General features: G+C 34.9%; 2 protein-coding genes and 1 pseudogene across 2 annotated transcripts; all 3 read left to right on the top strand.

The window, feature by feature from the left end:
* Positions 1 to 4,708: 4,708 nt before the first annotated feature.
* LOC121247382 lies at positions 4,709 to 6,860 on the top strand (annotated as a pseudogene).
* A 1,232-nt stretch (positions 6,861 to 8,092) lies between these two features.
* On the top strand, positions 8,093 to 10,396 carry LOC121246791 (glycine-rich RNA-binding protein 3, mitochondrial-like). Its single transcript, XM_041145073.1, has 4 exons — positions 8,093 to 8,472; positions 8,851 to 8,919; positions 9,937 to 10,043; positions 10,134 to 10,396. Exons 1-4 carry the CDS (start codon positions 8,226 to 8,228, stop codon positions 10,218 to 10,220), a joined length of 510 nt encoding a protein of 169 aa, XP_041001007.1. The 5' UTR covers positions 8,093 to 8,225; the 3' UTR covers positions 10,221 to 10,396.
* Positions 10,397 to 12,918: 2,522 nt separating this feature from the next.
* On the top strand, positions 12,919 to 18,479 carry LOC121246789 (DUF21 domain-containing protein At4g14240-like). The gene is given in 14 exon segments (XM_041145071.1): positions 12,919 to 13,290; positions 13,407 to 13,483; positions 13,865 to 13,948; positions 14,059 to 14,113; positions 14,116 to 14,171; positions 14,576 to 14,659; positions 14,750 to 14,821; positions 15,314 to 15,381; positions 15,931 to 16,018; positions 16,131 to 16,204; positions 16,293 to 16,674; positions 16,768 to 16,814; positions 16,916 to 16,997; positions 17,749 to 18,479. Coding segments are annotated over 14 exon segments (1,458 nt in total). The 5' UTR covers positions 12,919 to 13,049; the 3' UTR covers positions 17,797 to 18,479.
* Positions 18,480 to 20,489: the final 2,010 nt, after the last annotated feature.

The raw sequence follows: 20,489 nt of genomic DNA, 5'->3' as shown, positions 1-20,489 counted from the left end.
AACATATTTTTTTTATATCTAATTTCAAAATCCATAAAAGAGCAGGCTAAAGCCCAGTTAAATGAGAGCCAAAGCCTATTAAAAGAAAGATGCAAGTCCATTATGTTTATTCTCTCCCGTCGTGCGCCTCCAACAACTTCAGGGTTCAGGACTCATATTTCATTAATTTGAAGAATGAGTTGGAACTACTACTCAGATGATGCACGTTTCGAATTCAAAAGAGAGTTGGATGGGTGCCAAAATGTAAGGGTCCAATATTTGCTGAACATATTTGATCTCCAATGGAAATTTAAAAGGAAAAGAATCACTTGGTAGTTGGTTAATTTGACTCGGTCAAGATGATGATAGTTTTCGGCAGAGAGAAGATAAGATATGGTTGATTTGTAAAATTTAAAGGAATTTTTGAATTGGGATAATTCCTAATTGTTTCGATGAGCAGGACTTTCCAACGTGTGGAAGACTTTTGAAAGATAGCGATATTTAAGAAGGGGGTTGGTGGAGGACGACAGTATGGTACAATTCGGGAAGACTAAAAACATACTATTTTTTTGTGCTCCCACAGAGAACTAAAGTTTAGGTAAAGCCTAGCGTAGAAATTAATTGGTGAAAATGATTGATTATGTTTCAATTCACATATTAAGCTTTATTGTTTAAGATTCTACGATTGAATTCTCTATTTTATTTTGATACAATAAGTTTGAGATAATTATATTAAATATTGTTATGGTTTGGTTTTATTGAGCCAGAAGATTATTAATATATGATTATGACTTAAATAGGTTTTTCATGCCATTGATGTGATCTTTTACTACATTATTGTTTGTGAACATAGTTTTTCTTTAGATATGATATTCCTTTGGATACATGAAAACTGTGGTTTGTAAATGTGAGAATAGATTCTAGAATTAAATTTGAGAAATTAGATGAGTATATTGTCATATCTTCCAATTAAGAATTTAATGTTATAATTCCTAATTGTGTGTATAATTTGGATTGGAAAAATTAAAGTATTGGATCCGGTTGATGGAAGCCCAAAGCTTTACTTACATTTTTATCCGTGTCCTAATCTTATTTTTAATTAGTAAGTAGATTTCGAAATACTTTTCAAATTTTTGTCATGTTGTCATTTGATCTTTTCCTTTAAGTTTGTATTCTTATAGTATTTCTTTCAACTCTTTGCGGATAGATACCCTAAATTATAATATAACACCGTATAGTAGTTTGAGCATAATCATGATTAAATGAGTTGTTCCGGCGGCAGCCTGCCACGCTCTTTATTACAATATTGCTTAGAATAATGGTGGTGGAGAGAACGAAGAAGGCTTGGTCCTATAAGTAGTCTATTTTTTTGGTAGCTTAATTGGAAGCTCCCCCTTTTGTTGAAGGCATCATGTTGCAATCTGTAGGCTAGCTTGCTCCTTCTAATTTGCTTAATTTTTGTCAATTCTTGTCTTTACGATCAGTCACTCACATCAGTTTCATGTCCTGAAAAAAATAAAATAAAATTATGTATGGCATAAGGATGATGAGTAAAAGAATTTGATCTGTAGTTTAACAAGAATAAAACAAAACAAGAAATTAAAAAAATTAAAAAATTAAATATAATGTATAGTATAAAGATAATGAGTAGAATTACTCGATCATCTTTATTAGGGGTGTAAATTTAAACTGGAAAACTGGAAAACTGGACCGGACCGAACCGGACCGGACCAGTTGGTCCGATTTTGAACCGGTCCGGTCCGGAACCGGTTCCTATATTATGAAAACCGGCCGGAACCGGTCTGGTTTCGGTTCCATAGTTTCTGGAACCGGACCGGACCGAACCGGACCGGTTGAAAAAAATACATATATAAAAATTAATTTTATATATTGTGCAAAATATTTATATATATAAATTTTATATATAATATATAATTACATAGTAAATTTTTATATATAATATATAATTATATATCATATATGAAATAATTTCATATTATAATTTATAAATTATAACATAAAATGTTAATCTTAAATATGAACATTTGTAATTTTTTTGATCATATGTTATTAATATAATTATATATAAGATAATTTTATTATAATTTATAAAATAAAAGTTTAATCTTAAAGATGAAAATTTAATTGATCATATGCTTTAAACGTAATATATATATATATATATATATTAAATTATTAATAACATTTTATTATAAGAAGTAATAATTTATTATATATTTTTTACATTTTAAAAAAACCAAAAAACCGGACCGGACCGGACCGGAAACCGGTAAAACCGAATGTACTGGTTTAGGAGGGTAGCCGGGGCGTAATCGGTTTTGAAAAATGAAAAACCGGTACATACCAATTCAGTTCTAGATTTTATCCAAAATCAGACTGGACCGGACTGGTTACACCCCTAATCTTTATATATATATATATATGTATGTGTATGTTTATATATACACATATATTTTATATCTTCTTCTCTCTTTTACTTGTTGTGGGCTTCTAATACATTAACGGGCTGAGCCTACAAATACAAGACTTGGTACGCTTTACATCCAATAGTATTTATTATTCTAATATTATCCATTATCTTTTAATTTTTTTTAAATAAAAGATAATATGAAAATAATAGAAAATATCACACTTATAAAGTGATGAAAACAGAACCTGATGATGGAGTGATGAAAACAGAACCTGACGATCCCAAGCTCATGATGATCTCCAAATTAGAAAAGAGTAACTAATGTGTAATGTTGTACGTTACATTATCATCATATTTTGATTATATTAAATAGTATGTGGCATATTTATTATTATTAAATAATAAAAAATATATAATAAATATGTCACATCATACTTAATGGGATGAAAGTGAGATGACAGTATAATATATAAAATTTTCGATAACTAATATATAATAGTAATGTCTAAGGTTTGAAACCGATCGAGAATAATATTTGAAGCAAAAACAGACAATTAACACATGACAATATACCATGTGAAACATGTCGTATTATTATTATTATTATTAATTAATTAATTAATTATAGCTATCAAAGGCACGTGAATTATAGTTTGTTCATTATATATAACTCTAATTAATTACTCTAGAGTTCGTTCAATTAATTATACATTGTCCGTTCATTCCAAAGGGAAATTTTGCACTCTTTATAATTAATTTGTTGGCAAAACATTTAATATTCTTGAATTTGTAATTACGATGTTCTTTCCCTACAAAAATAAATAAATAAATAACGGAAATCAACTACCATCCTCTTTCCTTAGGGAAAAAAAAAAAAAAAAAAAAAAAAGAGTGGGCCAGAGCTAGAGAACTGGGTCGAAATCTTCATGTATTGTGTGGGCTCTCATTGGAAGCCTATCTAGCTGCATGCCTGGCCTCGGTAGGCAAACGGCCTGCCCATCGTGAGGCGCCGGATCCAAGCATCATCCTTGTTTTCTTTTCATGCCATGAAGGAATTTCAAAGCAGGAAGCAAACATCTTTCACACTCAAGACTAATGCGCGCCGCCATTCCTTTTACGCTGCATTTGATTTTTAAATTCAGATGAATTTCTAAATTTTATCTAATAAGTTTTATCTAATTTTAAATTAATATTTAATTTTTAAATTATTAAATTCATTACAACTCAAAATCTTCTTACACATGGGACCTATAATATTTTTTAACTTAAAATATCTTTATACATGGAACACACAATTTTTTTTAATTTTCTATAAAAAATATTAAATTTATCTTAACATCAAATACACTTTAAACTCAGTTTAGATGGGCTCCACATAACTTTCCTCATTACTCAACTCACTATTATTCATAAATAATTCAGTTCAGCTCAGCTTAACATCCAAATACAATCTTATAGTTATCTATCCACTATTATATGTTAAAAATTATTTAGTATATTTTTTTTATAAATCAATCATTTAATAACACATTCAAGATGATGGGAATGATAATAGATTAAAATTTCTCTATAATTAAGAATTAATATAAATAAAATATTTAATTTATAAAAAGATTTTATAAGAATAAACTTATAAACTAATGTGATAAGTTATATTGCATTAATTATGTATCTTTATATATATATATATATATATATATATATATATATATATATATAAAGAGCCTATCAAACAGAATTTCTTGTTTTAACGGAGTTACAGTCATTTTAATTGTTTTTTGCTAACTTTTCGTTAAATCCGCTGGGCATCGAACTTCACTTGTCTCGTTGGTTATTGTAAAAGAATATTTATGAGAAATGAAAATAATGCTTCCAGCACCAAGTGCCTCTTCGTATTAATCGCTCTCGCTTTGTCTTCCACATGAGAGTTACCGATGTGCTTCGTCAATGGCTTATGCCAACTCCCAAAATCTCCCTTGGAGTGTTCAAATCCCTCCTTCAGAGTCGCTCCAAAGCCCTCTCGCGCCTCCATTCCTCCGCTACCACTGCTAAATATAACACATTTTTTACACTTTTCGAAACATTGTACAAATAATATTAGGTAAACGCAGAGAGAAACCGTCAAGCCGCCGCTCACCAGAAAAGTCGGCCGATGTTTCGGAGACTCCGACGCCATAGGAGATTGAGGAAAGCTGTGGTTTTTATGTGGCTTCTCCAGAAAAGGAAGTGGATTCGATGAGCTGGACTGACAAGTTCGACAGGGTTGTTGAAGGGAATGGTAACGACAAAAATATAGAGTATGAGCTGACAGTTGAAAAGGTTATGGAAGAGAAATACGAGGACAAGGAGCCTTTGGAGTTTGCATGCGTAGGTCAAAATTTCCAATTCCTCTCTTGTATTAATTTTTGGCTAATTTCTATTGTGGTTCAAGTTTTCGAGCCCCCCAAAAGGCAAAGATTTGAGAAGGAAATGGAAATATATTTTTGGTGGGGGTTTTGTTTTGTACTTGAAATCCCAACATGGATATGTTGAAGTATGAATGAATCCTTGTTTTCTTCTTTTTTCACTCCTTTGTTTTCCTAAATTTTGGTACATTTCAAGGTTGTTTGCCCTTTGTGTTGGTACATTTCATCAGTGTTTTTTTTTTGGCGAGGCACTGTGACAGTTCTTTGAGATGAATTGGACAAAAGCTTGGTGTTACCTTGGCAGAACTCAGAAAACTATTGAAAGGATTTCTCGTCTATAAACTATACCTTTGTTCCTCGATTGTGCTTGAAAACTAAATAAATGATGAGGGGAAGATCTGATGGAACACAAAAGAAGCATTTAATCACTTCTTTGTGTGTTGTGGCAATCTTTCTTGGTTTTTTGTATGTATACTATGGATCCATTTTTTACTCTACAAACCATAGTACATCTACTCTAGAATATGGGAGAAGATCTTTGAGAAGACTTGGTTCATCGTATTTGGGTGGGGATGAAGATGCTGATGGCAAGCAAGATGAATCTTCAACAAGATTTGGCCTAGAAAATAGAGAAGATGTTATCACACCAAAGAGTCTCCCAGTAAGCTCAATATACTTGGTGTTTGGCCCATCTGTTCAGTTTAATTGTTTTCTTAACGCATCCTTTGAGTCCATTTGTAATTTTTGAAGGTTTGTGATGATCGACATTCATAATTAATTCACTGCCTAGACAGACACCTCATATACTAAATGAGGTTGATGCTGGATTTATCTTTAATGGAGCACTATGAGAGACAATGCCCTCTTCTAGAAAGGCTGTACAACTGCTTGATTCCTCATCTGCAAGGATACAAGGTGGGGGAGATGCTAAGTTTAAGCGAGATAACGATGTGGAATATTTGTTATTTTCAAGAGTTTTGCATCCTCATCTGTTCTACTAATATTAGTTGTTCTGTTGCTGGTGTGGTGTTTTAGGTCCCAATCAAGTAGCCGAAAAGCAAAGATCAAGTATAGAAAGCAAACATACCTCATACTCACCTTGCACATGAGAAGTCTGACCAGAACTGGATAGTTGTAAAAGGTGAAAAGATTGCATTTCCGGGTGGAGGTACTCATTTTCACTATGGAGCAGATAAATATATTGCTTCAATTGCAAATGTAAGATGATTGTTGGCCTTTACTGAATACCTTTTGCTAAGTACTTTTTCGAGTTAGGAGACCATATAGAATTTTGCGTACTTCCTATGCTTTATATTGCCCTATGGCTCATCTTCTCTTTCATTTAGATTTTGCTGTTTCTCTGATTTATTTTTTAGCAAATATATTTGTACTTCATGGATGAGGAAATTATATGTGGCTTAATTTTGTAAATGCTAAACTTTTCACACAATAATATAAACAATGAAGGAAGATTAAGAATAGTTCTTGATGTTGGCTGTGGTGTTGCGAGTTTTGGAGCTTATCTCCTCTCATCTGATGTTATAATGATGTCCTTAGCACTGAATGATGTGCATCAAAACGAAATTCAATTCGCCCTAGAAAGAGGAATTCCTGCATATCTTGGTGTTCTAGAAACCAAGAGGCTCCATTACCCTAGCAGATCTTTTGAACTTGCTCATTGTTATTGTTGTAGGATTGATTGGCTTCAAAGAGATGGAATTCTTCTTCTTGAGCTAGATAGATTACTCAGACCAGGTGGCTATTTTGCCTACTAATCTCCCGAGGCATATGCTCAAGATGAAGAGGATCTCGGAATATGGAGAGAGATGAGTGCCCTTGTGGGATGTATGTGTTGGACAATAGCTTCAAAGAGGAACCAAACTGTTATTTGGCAAAAGCCTCTGACAAATGACTGTTATATGGAAAGAAAACTTGGTACCCTCCCTCCTCTCTGCCAGTCTGGTGATACTCCAGATAAAGTTTGGGGTGTGTCAATGGAAGCATGCATCTTAGCATACTCTGATCTTGAGTGTCTTCTCCTATGAGTGTCTTCTCCTATTTTCTTTAGCATAATTACTTGTTGTTTTCTTCGTTGTTATAAATTGTTAATGGAAGGTTAATATTTTTTGAGTTGCTAAAACAAAACTTGCTCTTGCCTTTATGAATCATGATGCCTATGTACCACTAATTTAAAAAGTTTGTTTAAGTTTTCTTTAACTTTGGATCTATTTAGTCAAAGCTTTAAAGTACCTTCACCGTTATTTATGTCATAAGCAATAAAAACAAATGCTAAGGTTTTGTTTGTTTTGGCATAAAATATATTCTGGAAAATGTTTTTTGTGCTTTCCTATATTTGGTTCCACCAAAGGAAGATAGTAGCTCCTGAATTCTACATGGACAAGGCCAAGGTAAGATTCCCAGCGGATATGACAGACTAATAACTTTTTAATTGATAAAAGATTACTTCCTTTTAAAAGAAATAATCAGAACAAACTTTCTTTTCCATTATTTTTTGTTTCTCCCTTCATTTCAAATAGTGAAGCCAGTACAAGTCAACAACGGATGATTCAATTTTATGTTGACCCTAATTGACTTAACCAATAGTAATATAAGAATTTCAACGTCGTCTCTATTGATCCCGTACAAAATGACACAAAATGAAACTTATCGCAAGAAGTTTTGCTAAAATTATGGATGTTATAAATATGTATTAGATTGAATGATAGTTTGAATTAATGTTTTTATTTTCTCTACTATGCATTAAATTATTTAGTGAAATCAATCATTTTTATAAAATATATATTATTTTTTACAAATAACCATTTCATAAAACTAGGGAAACGTGTTTTACACGTTGCTCCGCCTAGTATATATATAATGTATGTATGTATGTATATGCCTTAGTCATAGTTTACTAAATGATCCTCTCAATTTAATTGCTATCAACCTTCTCTCATATTCTCCAAAAACAAAAATTAAATACCTTCTTTCATATGATTGGAGAAGCTTTCTAAACAAATCTAGGTTTTATTGATTGATGAAACATTATTATTTTAAACTTTTAGTCAATAATGTAAAGAGAAATCTATAGTAGGTGAAATCGAGATATCTATAATAATAATTAAAAAAAAATGATTTAGCAATATACAGAAATTTTATAAAATAAATTTATAAATTGATGTAGTGTATTATATTATAAATATTTTTTTTATTATAAAAAATATATATATATATATATCATATTATATAAAATTATATTAATTTTAGAAATAAATTTTACGGAGCGGCGACGACAGACGTGGCAGGGCAACGGCGTCGCTCTCATAAAGAACGTTCGCGTTGCTTTGACCATTGACTTCAACCTTCTATCGGTCTGTTTCGAAGCTTTCTCAGAAAATTTAGGTATTTCAATGGCACTTTTGCAGTACTTCCCGTCCCAATTCTCATTGCTTCAATACCTCAGACACCCAGCCATTCCTAACGTCTCTCTCTCAGAGACTCCAGTTCCACCATCAATCTCACCTCAATTTTCTTCAATATCATTCTCTCGACAAACTGTTCTTCGTTACCCTTCGTTTCAATCACTTCGCTGTAGCCCGAGCTCGAGCTCTTCAGTACAGGATGAAACCCTCTCTTCTTCGAAAATCTTCATAAAAGGTATGTTTTGTTCTAAATGGCCTATAAATCTTCATACGTGGAGACTTGTAGGAATGAAGCTCAGAGGTTAATCTGTATGGGTGTTTCATTCTTTTAGTAATTTTTCAAGATTAATTGATTTTGAGGTTAAACAATGCTGATAATGATTCGAAATTTCTGAAAGCAAAAGAATATTAAGCATAATCAGGCACTTTTTTGCATCTTTCTAATTTTCTTTCTTCATAGTTGCGGTTGCACTTAGGGTGACCATATTCTCAGGCAAGCCATGCTACTTTTTGTAATTTGGTTTAATTTTTAATATTTTCCAGATGAAGTTGTCCATTAATTCTCTGCAGATAATAACCATTTTTCTGAACCCTTTGGAGCAAACTGATGCAGGACTGCCGCAATCAATGTCTGAGGGACGTCTGCACAAGGCATTTTCACACTACGGGGAAGTAAGCCAAGGTGAATTCTTTGCTTGGATATTCTTTAGTTAGGAAGTTTTTGGAGGCAACTTCTAATGTCCTTTCTCGTGGTTTCACAACATTAATTATTACCCAAATCTTTTGGCTGGGCCAAAAATGCACCAACCTCCATGCCCTTCTAGCCCACCAATTCTTGTTTCTTCGAGCTTTACATTTAGAGGATTCACTTGACTTTGTTTCTGGCCTTTGTTAGGCCTATATTTGTACTTGGAGCTGGGACTTTTAACGGCTTTTTAAGACGGCTGATCTCTGTACCCGGGTGGTCTCTTCCTTTTCCCTATTCTCATTTCCCTCTTGTCGAATATGGTGTAAGCAATGTTACTCTTCATTCTTGATTTTATTTATCATCATCGGTCACACTTTGTGATGTGGCACATTTAAATTGGCTTTATACATTTACCACTTGAATAAACAGCTACTTAAAATTTGCCACATCACCAGGTGCGACTGGTAGTGACAAAACTTGAGATGAAGGATAACATTTCTCATCATTTATATCTAATTATAACGAAGAAGTTGCTGAAAGGAGTGGCTTCGTAATAGGTATATTTTAGACTATTTAGTTAGCTGATACGAAAACTTTACAGTGGTTTCTGGATTATGTCCTCAGTTCAAGTATATCAAGGCATGCTGGTAGTGCTCTTGGGGCACAATCAGATGACAATGTGTCTGGATAATGGGTTCCGGTGGTGATAAATGCAAAGTGCCTATATTCATGCCATGGAGGCTTTCTGGGTTGTGTGATGGAGTCATTGCAAAGTCAGGCTGGAGAGTTGAAGAGAAGTTCATTACCATGTTTTGAAGTTATTACATAGGGCATTGGGAGATTTCTGTAGTTGATCCTTAAGCATACCTTATCTCATTCTTGATGAATTTTATCCATTCTTTTTTTTTTTCTTCTGTGCATGCTTCTTTCAGGATTCTTGAATTTGAAAAAAAAAAAAAAAAAAAAAATTCAATGATTACATATAAACCTCTGTTTAACATTTTCTTTCAGTCAAACTGGTTGTGGATAGAGATTCTGGACAGTCTTTAGGATTTGCGTGTATCTGGTTTACTAGTGAGGACACTGCCAAATTGGCAGTGAAAGAGATGAATGGAAAGGTATGCCCTTTAGTAATAGTTTGGTGTCCTTGATAAATCAGGGAACCAATGAGATTTCTGTCATAACTTTGGAGCTGGTTTGTGGTTCAGTTTTTTGATGGCAGGTTTGTCTACGTAACAATTGCGAAGCCTGGATTCATCAAAAATCGGAGGAGAGCAACACAATACAAGTTCTAGTCCGAGAGTCTGGGATATCCCTCAATGGAGCTTAAACAGCATTTATTATTTTCCTGTACTTATTTAGGTTTTGTTGCACCTTTTTTTCCCCATTTCGTTTGTACAAATTTTGGTACTCTTATTTGTGGTGTTCTCTATATGGACAAAACAATTGACAAAAAGAATGTTGTTCTTCATCCGCAATCACATATGTGATGTCTTTAAGTGACTGTTTGTTTAAGCGATAGACGTATAAAACTCCTTCAATATGTCACATCAACAAGTGTGATTTGAGATGACAAGATTTAAAATAAAAAATAACATTACTTTTGAAATATAAAAGAAATGGAAAGGGAGGCGAGTGTGTATTTGTAAATGGATAATTTGAAATGTTTGAGGGAATATTTTTTAACTCCAGGGTGGTGTAAATTGATATTTGTGTGTTTTAGTTCCTTTCTCGTGCCATGTTTTCATTTCACATCCCAACTACATTGAATGGAGAGAGAAGAACTTATTCCTTCTCCCTTGGTCTCCTCTAAAATGAGGTGGTGCCCGCGGTGGTTTCTATCTAATAGTGTTCAAAACCTTAATCCCAACTAATTTTGATGGTGCACAGATCTTTGTAAGAAGTTTCTCACAAGTACACTTTATTAATTTAAGGGAAAGTTCTTTTAATCTGATGGTCCCTAAAAATTGTTTGCACCCAAGAATCATTTTTTGTCTTTTTTAGTCAAAGTTTTAAATTTGTCGTCGCCCATCACACAACCTCCACACACACCCATTATGCTTGGTTGGAGGGCCCTCATACCCGGCCCACCCGACCCATCTACTCACATCCACAAAGCTGTTGGGGGTGGACATGGATGCTCATCCACCTGCCCATACTATATAATTGGAAAAATCTTAATTTAACCTCATTCTATTATCTCTGCCTTATTGTCTTTATTGTCGCTCAGCCTTCATCTTCTTCTTTTGTTCTTCGTCTCCTCCAGCTCTCCTATTTTTCTCATTATCATTCTCTTCATTCGTCATTCTCCTCATTCTTCTCATTTTCTCCTAGTTTTCTTCTTTCAGATCTATGGTATTCATCAAAAGATCAACAATCATGATTGTCGGTCTCTAAAACCAACGACCTTGGTCGTGGGTCTTTGTGGAGACTTATGGCCAAGTCGTGATTTTGGGTTTTCACAACCCACTTCCAAGTTGTGGCTATGGGTGGTGTTATGAGTTTGTAGAGCCCCACGATTAAGCCATGACAATGAGTTTTTGCAACACACGACTATAGTTTGGTTGTGAGTCTACACACAACTATGGTTTGACTATTTGTATCTTTGTGAGACTTACGGTCACGTTGCCAAGATGTGGCGACATGACCATGGATAAGTTATTTTTCACTATTTGTTTTAGATTCTAGTTTGATCTACATATTGGACATTTGATATATGTTTTGAGATTTGAAGTTGGATACGTGGGTTTGCTTATTTGGGATTTTGTTGTATGAAATATAAATAGTGAGTTTAAAAATTTGCCTACCTGTTAGACAAAGGTGAGTGGACAGCCCCTCAGAGTAAGGTGAAAAATGACAATCCCGCCCATGTGGGCGAGGTTCCACACAATTTGTGAGATTCATGTGCCTTTTCATGGGTGCGTAGGAGCCCCTTTCGATCTAGAAAGTGGGAATTGGCATTCAAAAGCAATCAATCAATTAAGATTTTACAAAACTTAGTACATCAAATCATTCAACTATGTCAATATTCACTTTAGAATAATACTACATACAGACATTGAATGTGTAAATACTGTACAGTAACTTTAAAAAATAATGAGATTCATTATTAAAAATTTATTATTTTTTATATGAAACTCGTATTTATTTATTTTTTTAAAAATGATTACATAATGCTTATGTACTCATGATTCCAATTATCATTTCTCTTCACCTTATTGTGTATAGGCTAAGAAACGTGAGAGATTGATTATAGAAATTTGTTTAAAATCATTTTTCAATTTATGTTTGTTATTATTATTCAAAAAGTGAACACAACGTGACATAGGAATCTTAATCATAATATAAAATAAAATCTCATCATAAAATTGGTCCATCAGACTATATAATAAAATAAGAATAATATTAGATACATTAGTTGAGCATGCAAACGTCATAAAATTCTTTTAAAAAATTAGTAGTATTTATTATTAAAAAATGATTTTTTATATAAAATCTGTATTTATTTATTGGGTGGGTCTACACCCATCGTTGAGGCTCCCGCTAGATATTTTAAGTTTTTTTTATATATTTTTTAAAAAAGAAAAAAAATTATAATATTATTAAATAATAATTTTTTAATCACTAAATAAAAATAAAAAAAGAGAGCGGTGACATTCAGTTTTTTTTAAAAAAGCGGGATCCCGGGACCGGGATTCCTAGCTTTTTTCTTACTTATTTATTTATTTTAATTACACATTACTTCCGCTTCTACAATTGCAAATGCAAATGTCATTATCATGTAATAATTACTCATTCAGATAACGTATACCTCTTCCGTACGGACATACGTGGATCACTCCACCCCCTTCACCCTTTGTCCTTACACACAACCTGATACCTTTACGACTTCAGCCGTTCGATCCTCGCGTGAGGCCGTTTCGAGTGCCCCGCCCCAACCGAACCTCCGAGATAGCGCCACGTGTACACTCCCTGTAACTCCTTCAATTACCGATTCACCACCACTTCTAGTGGACGCAGCGAGAAATCAAACTTTCTATACCAACTCTCGAAGAAGAAGAAGACTGAAGAAGAAGCAGCAGCAGCAGCAGAAGAAGTTGGAGAATATAAGCATAGCCGACGCGATGCACTTGCTAAATGCCGTCATGGCGACTCGGATGCTGACTCGGAACTTCGAATCGGAGGTCGGCGATAGCGGCATATCGTTCGGATCGGTCTGGTGGTTCGTGTACGCTGGGATATCGTGCTTCCTGGTCCTCTTCGCAGGGATCATGTCCGGCCTTACCCTTGGCCTCATGTCCCTCAGCCTTGTGGACCTCGAGATCCTCCAGCGTAGTGGCACATCCATCGAGAAAAAGCAAGCAGGTCCGATCTCATTATGAACTCCGCTTCCGCTTTTTATCCCCCGATTGCAACTAGATTACGCTTTCGTTCATGTTTTAAATTATACTCTATGTTGCTTTTTTGCATTTTATTTGCAGCTGCTATACTTCCAGTGGTGCAGAAGCAGCACCAGCTTCTCGTGACTTTGCTTTTATGTAATGCCGTTGCCATGGAGGTAATTGCTTTGTTAATTTACTGGAATATATCTTTCTAATTATATTTGTGGCGAACTTGGTTAATTGGGATCTGTCTCTTTCGAATCATTCTGAATTTGATCCAAGTATTAATAATCTGATAGCATTTTCGCATATAGTGTGCATCTATGTATCTTTTAATACAATTGAATAATGATATATAGACAACCTTTTGTACAACCAACTAATGCCATGCTGCCACTTTATCAAAGATAGTTAATTATTTGTAAAATCTGAATTTCAAATTTTACATAACTGTCCTTCATTTATATCATAGTTGTAAAAAAATTGTAGAAAATGTTGTATCTGCATCATTACTCATTGCAGTTACAGCTATAAGCTCTGACATTTGCAATGTGCAGGCCCTTCCTATTTATCTGGATAAACTCTTCAATCAGTACATCGCAATTGTCCTCTCTGTAACTTTTGTTCTGGCTTTTGGGGAGGTATGTTATTTTACCAACTTTCATGCACTTGCCAGTTCCGCTACTATGTTTGTAACTACACTTCATTTATTTATACGGGATTGATTATTCTGTTTTCTTTCATTTGTCAGGTTATTCCACAGGCAATATGCACAAGATATGGACTTGCTGTAGGGCCAATTTTGTATGGCTTGTGAGATTTTTAATGATAATTTGCTATCCAATAGCTTATCCTATTGGAAAGGTAAAATCAAGTCAGAATTTTATAACAATTTGTGAATGTGAGAATTGCATAGTTGTTGCGCATTGGAGGTGGTTTTGGAGAAAATTGCAGGGTTTTTTTTTTTTCCCCCTTTATGTGTAAAAAACTGTTCTCACAAACCTCTCCTTTACCCTCTTTCTTATTGTTGCTATCTTAGTACCTTTGTTAGTTATAAAACAGAGTTGCAGAGTGAAGCTTTAGGAAGTATATCTTCCTTTGTTTATGTGCCCTGAAATGGCTCAATAATGGGGAACGTTTTTGAGGTTCCATACAATATTAAAGAACGCTTTCACGAACGTTATGGCTAATGTTCTCAATTTTCTTCTCCCGGTAGTCTTTTGATTGATACTTACTCCTCCTTCACACTTAAAATATATGCGATTCAGGTTCTGGACTGGGTACTGGGACATAATGAAGCATTATTTAGACGGGCTCAGCTAAAAGCTCTTGTCTCCATCCACGGAAAGGAGGTAAATCCCATTGTAATTATAAAGCACTGCAATTAAGCTTGTCTTGACTTCTTAATTCATAGCATAGCTTTTTGTTCTTTTTATGCCTAGGCTGGGAAGGGAGGTGAACTTACACATGATGAGACAACCATTATTAGTGGAGCATTAGATTTGACCGAAAAGGTAACAACGTGACTTGAACTGTTATGATTATGGCTATTTTTCTATTGTTGTTTGCTTGTATTTGAGCATTTTTAGAGTTTTTGGTTAGTCCTTTAACTGTTTTGATGAGTTAGTCTTTTAAATTTTTAAGAAAACTAAAAGATTTCTGGATGCAGCTGAGGACGTATTTTATTTATTTACTTGGGAAAAGAAGGGCGGGTGGAGGTGCATGCTTTGATGGTTAATAGTGCTTTGCATGCCACGTCCACTTCTTACATTGCATCCACATACTTCCTTCTCTTCATTCAAATTTGATAGCTAGCTACGATTTAATGGAAATGCTTTATATTGTGATCTGAGTTCTTCGAAGTGTATCACTACGCACATACTTCTCCAAAATGGCTTTGGTTGGTTGTTTCTACATACTGCCATTTCTATAACCTGCACCCTTGATATTATTTGTGGGTGGCATTTTAAATTCAACCTCCTTGTTTTGTTTTTCTTTTTACTCAGACTGCTGAAGAGGCTATGACACCAATTGAATCAACCTTTTCTTTAGATGTCAACTCAAAGTTGGACTGGTAACTGCTGCTGTCTCAATTTTGTTGCTATTATTTTTCTGTTTTTTCATCCATCCTCACTGGCAAAATGCCAAGAGTTATATTTTCTTTCTAAATTCTCTTATCACTTTGCTGCCCACATTCTTTTGCAATCAATTGTGTTCTTCAGAAACTTGTTAGAATATGTCAAATTTATTTTTGTGGAGATCATTGTTCCACTATCATTCTCTTAAATATAAAAGGTAAAGACTGTTCGGAATATGATTTAGAAGCAATGTTGAGGTTGTGTCAAAAAAGGAGTTATTATTCATCTCAGAGAAAATTTATCTTATCTAAATTTTGCATTCATACTTCCTTCAATGTCATTCCATTCGCTCTGGTATGATGTACTAAAATATGTGTACATGCCTTTGCTACCTATAAAAAAAATGTGTACATGCCTTTGCTATAGGTTGCATATTTCTTTTCATGGCAATGCGTTTTAGTGAAAAGCAATGCATATTGACTGGCATATTTCTTGTAGCTTTATGAAACAATGTTTTCATTCCATGTTCCAATCTAATCGCCTAGGGAAGCAATGGGAAAAATTCTTGCGCGGGGTCACAGTCGAGTTCCTGTCTACTCTGGGAATCCCAAGAATATAATTGGACTTCTTCTGGTGGGTCAGAACATGAAGCTGTTGACAAAATTTATAACAATTTATGTATTACCTGTTTGCCGATTCTGTAACTTGTTAATTTCTATTCTCTTACCTATTCACTTTGGATTAGGTAAAAAGTCTACTCACTGTACGACCTGAAACAGAGACCCCTGTCAGTGCTGTTTCCATCCGCAGAATTCCACGGTGTGCTTATTTATATCTAGATATGTGTATTATCTCTCTTTCAGACATTGACTGTGGATATTGGCTTCCACTGTGTGGGTATCACCAGGGTTCCTGCAGATATGCCTCTATATGATATATTGAATGAGTTTCAAAAGGGTAGCAGTCATATGGCAGCTGTGGTGAAGGCTAAGGGGAAAGGCAAGACTCTTCCTCCAACTCTTGATGGAGAAAAACCCGAAGAGAACAAAGGCACTGATGAGAACTCTCAATTGACTACTCCTTTGCTATCAAAACAGGATGAAAAGTCAGATACTGTTGTTGTCGTTGACATTGACATGCCTCCAAGGCCTATTAATATGATTAGGCCACCTTCTTTACAACGTAATGATGCGGCAAGAAATGGTTTGTCTCATTTGTCAGAGGATATTGAAGATGGTGAAGTCATTGGCATCATCACTCTGGAAGATGTATTTGAAGAACTACTGCAGGTAAAGTGCATCCTTCTTATCTATTTCTTTCCATCTGCACATTTCTTCAGTTGCCACAAGACATAGTGGTGATGATTTTGTCAATCAATGCAGGAAGAGATTGTGGATGAGACAGATGAATATGTTGATGTGCACAATAGGTATATGGCATTTCAACTATAAAGATTCAACGGCATTAGCATAAAATATTGCCAAAAATAAAAATAAAATGACGATGGATTTTCTGAATTTCTTTTTGTAGAATCCGTGTGGCTGCAGCTGCTGCTGCTTCATCAGTGGCACGAGCTCCATCAATTCGGAGGCTAACGGGGCATAAGGGAGCGGTAAGTGAACATTATTTATTACCCTACTTTGGTCTGTTTTTTATTATGTGCTTGAGTGCTTCTTACCTATCAGCTAAAGTAAGCTATACCCAGTGTGAAGAAGACAAGATAAACTAACATCATTGTAGCGTTGAGAATCAGGTTTCTATAAGATAGTAATTGCAGAAATTACGGGTAAATAGGAGAAACTCCCACAACACTTACTGTAGTAGACTGGTGGGTTGAATTGACGAACTAATTAACTGGGTCCCTGATCTTGTGGTGGTGTTTTTAGGACATAGAGCCATGGTCTGTTAGCACTCTATAGTGGAATCGTGTTCCGTTTTTAATTTTTTAACCCAAAAACTTTTGAATTGTAATTACTTATCAAAAAAAAAAAAAAAAACTTTTGAATTGTAATTCTCACCTGATCAAATATCATAAATAATTTATAGATTGCATAGCTTGAAAACATGGAATGAACTGAGATTAAGTTTCTCTTTTACGTTCATGAAAGAGTGGATTCGATGCAAGAAGTGCGAAACTTTTGAAAAATATTTTTAAAAGAACTTTACTTTCAAATAGTGGGATAAATATATAAGATTGGCTTTGAGCTCTTTGCATGTGGTATTTGTTTGAGTTGATAGGTCAAGTTTTTATATATTTACTTCTGCAATTTACTGCATACAAAACATTATTATTTTTCCCATGTACATGCAGTCCTAGTAATTGACGCTAATTTTACTCTATTTTCTTCACTATGATTCTCTAGGGAGGCCAAGGCAAGCAAGGGCAAACCCCAAAGAAGGAAAGCAACTGAAGATGTTTTAATTTCCACGAGGTCAAGGGGGGCTTTTGAAGAACCTCTACATGGCATCAATAAATGAATGTTTACTCCAGTCAAGTCGTTCGACTCATTAAGTGGTAATTATTTCCATACAGAAAAGGAAAAGGCGGTGGTGCTTGTTGTGTGGAGGGAGAAAGAACAAATATGTCCATGTAATGTTTTTGTAGTCTTGGAAGTCAGTTTGATTAGGTTGAATTATTTTATTTTATTTTTTTATTTCAATGTACTTTGGCTTTGAAATATATGCATTATGTAAAATTAATCATTATGTGAGCCTCTCAATCTGCCAAAGTATTGTAATGAAAGAGAATCTAAAAGTGGGGAGCGGGCAGGTCGGGGGAACAAGAAAACCACATCGTATTTGTTTTTCGTCAGAAGATAAAGCTGGGAGATGTGAAGATATGTTAAGCAGATTTTGTCCGGGAAAGATGGTGTGCATTGTCTACGTGGAGCCTTTCTTTATTGTGCTCTTCCTCCGGGTTGGTTCTCCTTATCCTTCAAAATGTATTTTGATAAATAAGGTGTCTTTAGAGGTAACTTTTATGTTTGGGTTGTCACCTTAGGAAATATGTTAACTACTGTTAAATTTGAGAAAGAGATACATTGTAATAACATATTGGTGTTCTATGTGCAAGTATGTTGGGATGTGTCTAAAATATTGCTTTTATGTCTATTGTAAAATGTTAAAACAGGATTCGGGATTGAGATTTACTCTGTAGGGGTGGGTTTGAAGGGCCTGCCTTGGAGAGGTTTCCTGACATTAAAAAAAAAAAAAAAAAAATGTTGAAAGGGTATTGATGTTAAATGCCATAAAAGAGTTTAGTGTATCTTCTTTAATACTAATTTGTTTTTGGTGAATTGGAACGTTGAATTCCATAAAGATTTTTTGAAGTGTCTTCTCCAAAACTAATTGATTTTAGTCTGATTGATAACTCATAGTTGGACGAATGAGAATGGGGAAACCATTTATTAGATTTCGCTATATTGTGAGCTGGCTCGAGAAATATAGGCATAAATAAATGTTCAGCATTTTTGGGTCATGTTCCGGCGATCGATGGAGTTGTTGACTCAATAGAAATTCAGAATGCATTGAAGAAGAACAAAATACTCGAAATTGATGATATCAAAGTTAAAAGCCATTGTATTCAATACCTTCTTTTTTTGGATGCTGTTCACACAGTGACCAGCTCCCAAGTCCGTCACTAGTTTTCCAGTTCAAAGACTTTCGTCAAAAATAAAAGAAGTTCAAAGATTTTCTTCTCTTTATTTTTCCTGCCACTTGATTATATCCTTTTGTAAATTTTCAGTGTACAAGGATTGTGCCCCAGTGTGCTTTTTACTTATAAAAACAACATGACATAAAATAAAATTTTCTTTGGGTCCAAAATGAACTCCCTGGCTAAGCAGCTGATTAGAACTGGATTGGGGTTGAAATTAGGATGGTGCACGGATTATATAGAGCGAGCCATACAGAGAGAGAAAGAGGGGGGGGGGGGAAGAGGGTTCTTAGGGCATTTAAAAAAGAATGAAAACAAAGAAGACCCTGTACATGTATCTTACACAATATCCAGAAGTTCCGGCCATAATCGACCTGTTTGGAGCACAATGTCTGGACATCCCGGCTATAACATGTCAAAATTCTGAATTCAATTTAGGAGTCCATCCTCCCGGCACTCGGAATGTCAGTCACATCACATGTTTAGCCATTCAACTATTGCATGGCTAAGGCTTAGCCTCTCACCATCACAACCTGAACTCCAAAATTTATTTCCAGCCAGTTAACTACAATCATCATTGCCGCTCGTCCCAACTCAGGAGAATCACCGTGCACTTCCATATGATATAAAGCCGTGTCCGCTGCTCCCGGACGTGCCTCAAGCACCGCTGCCATGACTGGAGCTTGGGGAGTCGAACTGATTCCCAATGCCTTGCCATGTTGATGTAGAGAAAATGCCAAGGTAATATAAGACTTATGCTTTTAATGTAAGACTTATGAGAACATATGCTTTAGTTTTAAAGGCAGGGAGGGTATGGACAAACGCGAGGGACAGTGTATTGTGGGTGACAAGTGTTGGCTTCTGACTGGGGTTGACATTGCAGGGTCCCATTTAAGCAAAGATGCCAAGGCAGACGCATCAGCTTGTCTCCCTTGCCAGTTCACCTGGAAAAGGACTGCTTCTAACTGATCTTAATTTATATTTTCAAGCTCATCCTTGTCCCTGTAAGGCATTGTTTTGTCCATCTGTACATGATACAGCAAAAACAAACCCACTGCCGCTGTGCTGCCTGCATTTCCGGATCCCTTTGGATGTACTTGGTGGGATGTTACCAATATGTTTAGCTATAAAACAAAAAGGGTCACATTTAATTCTGCTAGGTTTTACTTTAGAATTTAGAACCTTTCTTTTAAAAAAGAGTATTTAACTCGTTTAGTGCCACAAAATACGTTTGTTGCATAGCACTTGTGTCTTCTGTACTCAACCATGTCAGCTTCAATTGGGTTAGTAATTTATAGTTGGACTCTATTTGAAGGGGTATACTATGCTTGGCATGGCACTGTAATTGTGGTTAGGGACAATAATTCAGGGACAATGTGCACCATCATGAGTTTCCCGGAAAGAAGAAAAAAAGCCTAATCATGAATTGTGATAAACTGTCGGAGCATG

Source organism: Juglans microcarpa x Juglans regia, chromosome 1S, assembly GCF_004785595.1.
Source record: "Juglans microcarpa x Juglans regia isolate MS1-56 chromosome 1S, Jm3101_v1.0, whole genome shotgun sequence".
Classification (NCBI taxonomy): Eukaryota; Viridiplantae; Streptophyta; class Magnoliopsida; order Fagales; family Juglandaceae; genus Juglans; species Juglans microcarpa x Juglans regia.
The sequence above is the reverse complement of the archived record's forward strand: the minus strand, read 5'-3'. Positions and strand labels throughout refer to the sequence as shown.

Excerpts from the sequence above, each read along its gene's own strand:
- LOC121246791 (XM_041145073.1), top strand. The coding sequence starts at position 8,226 with ATGGCACTTTTGCAGTACTTCCCGTCCCAATTCTCATTGCTTCAATAC. Across the intron at positions 8,473-8,850 it reads TTCGAAAATCTTCATAAAAG|GACTGCCGCAATCAATGTCT; the intron begins GTATGTTTTGTT and ends AAACTGATGCAG. Across the intron at positions 8,920-9,936 it reads CTACGGGGAAGTAAGCCAAG|TCAAACTGGTTGTGGATAGA; the intron begins GTGAATTCTTTG and ends ATTTTCTTTCAG.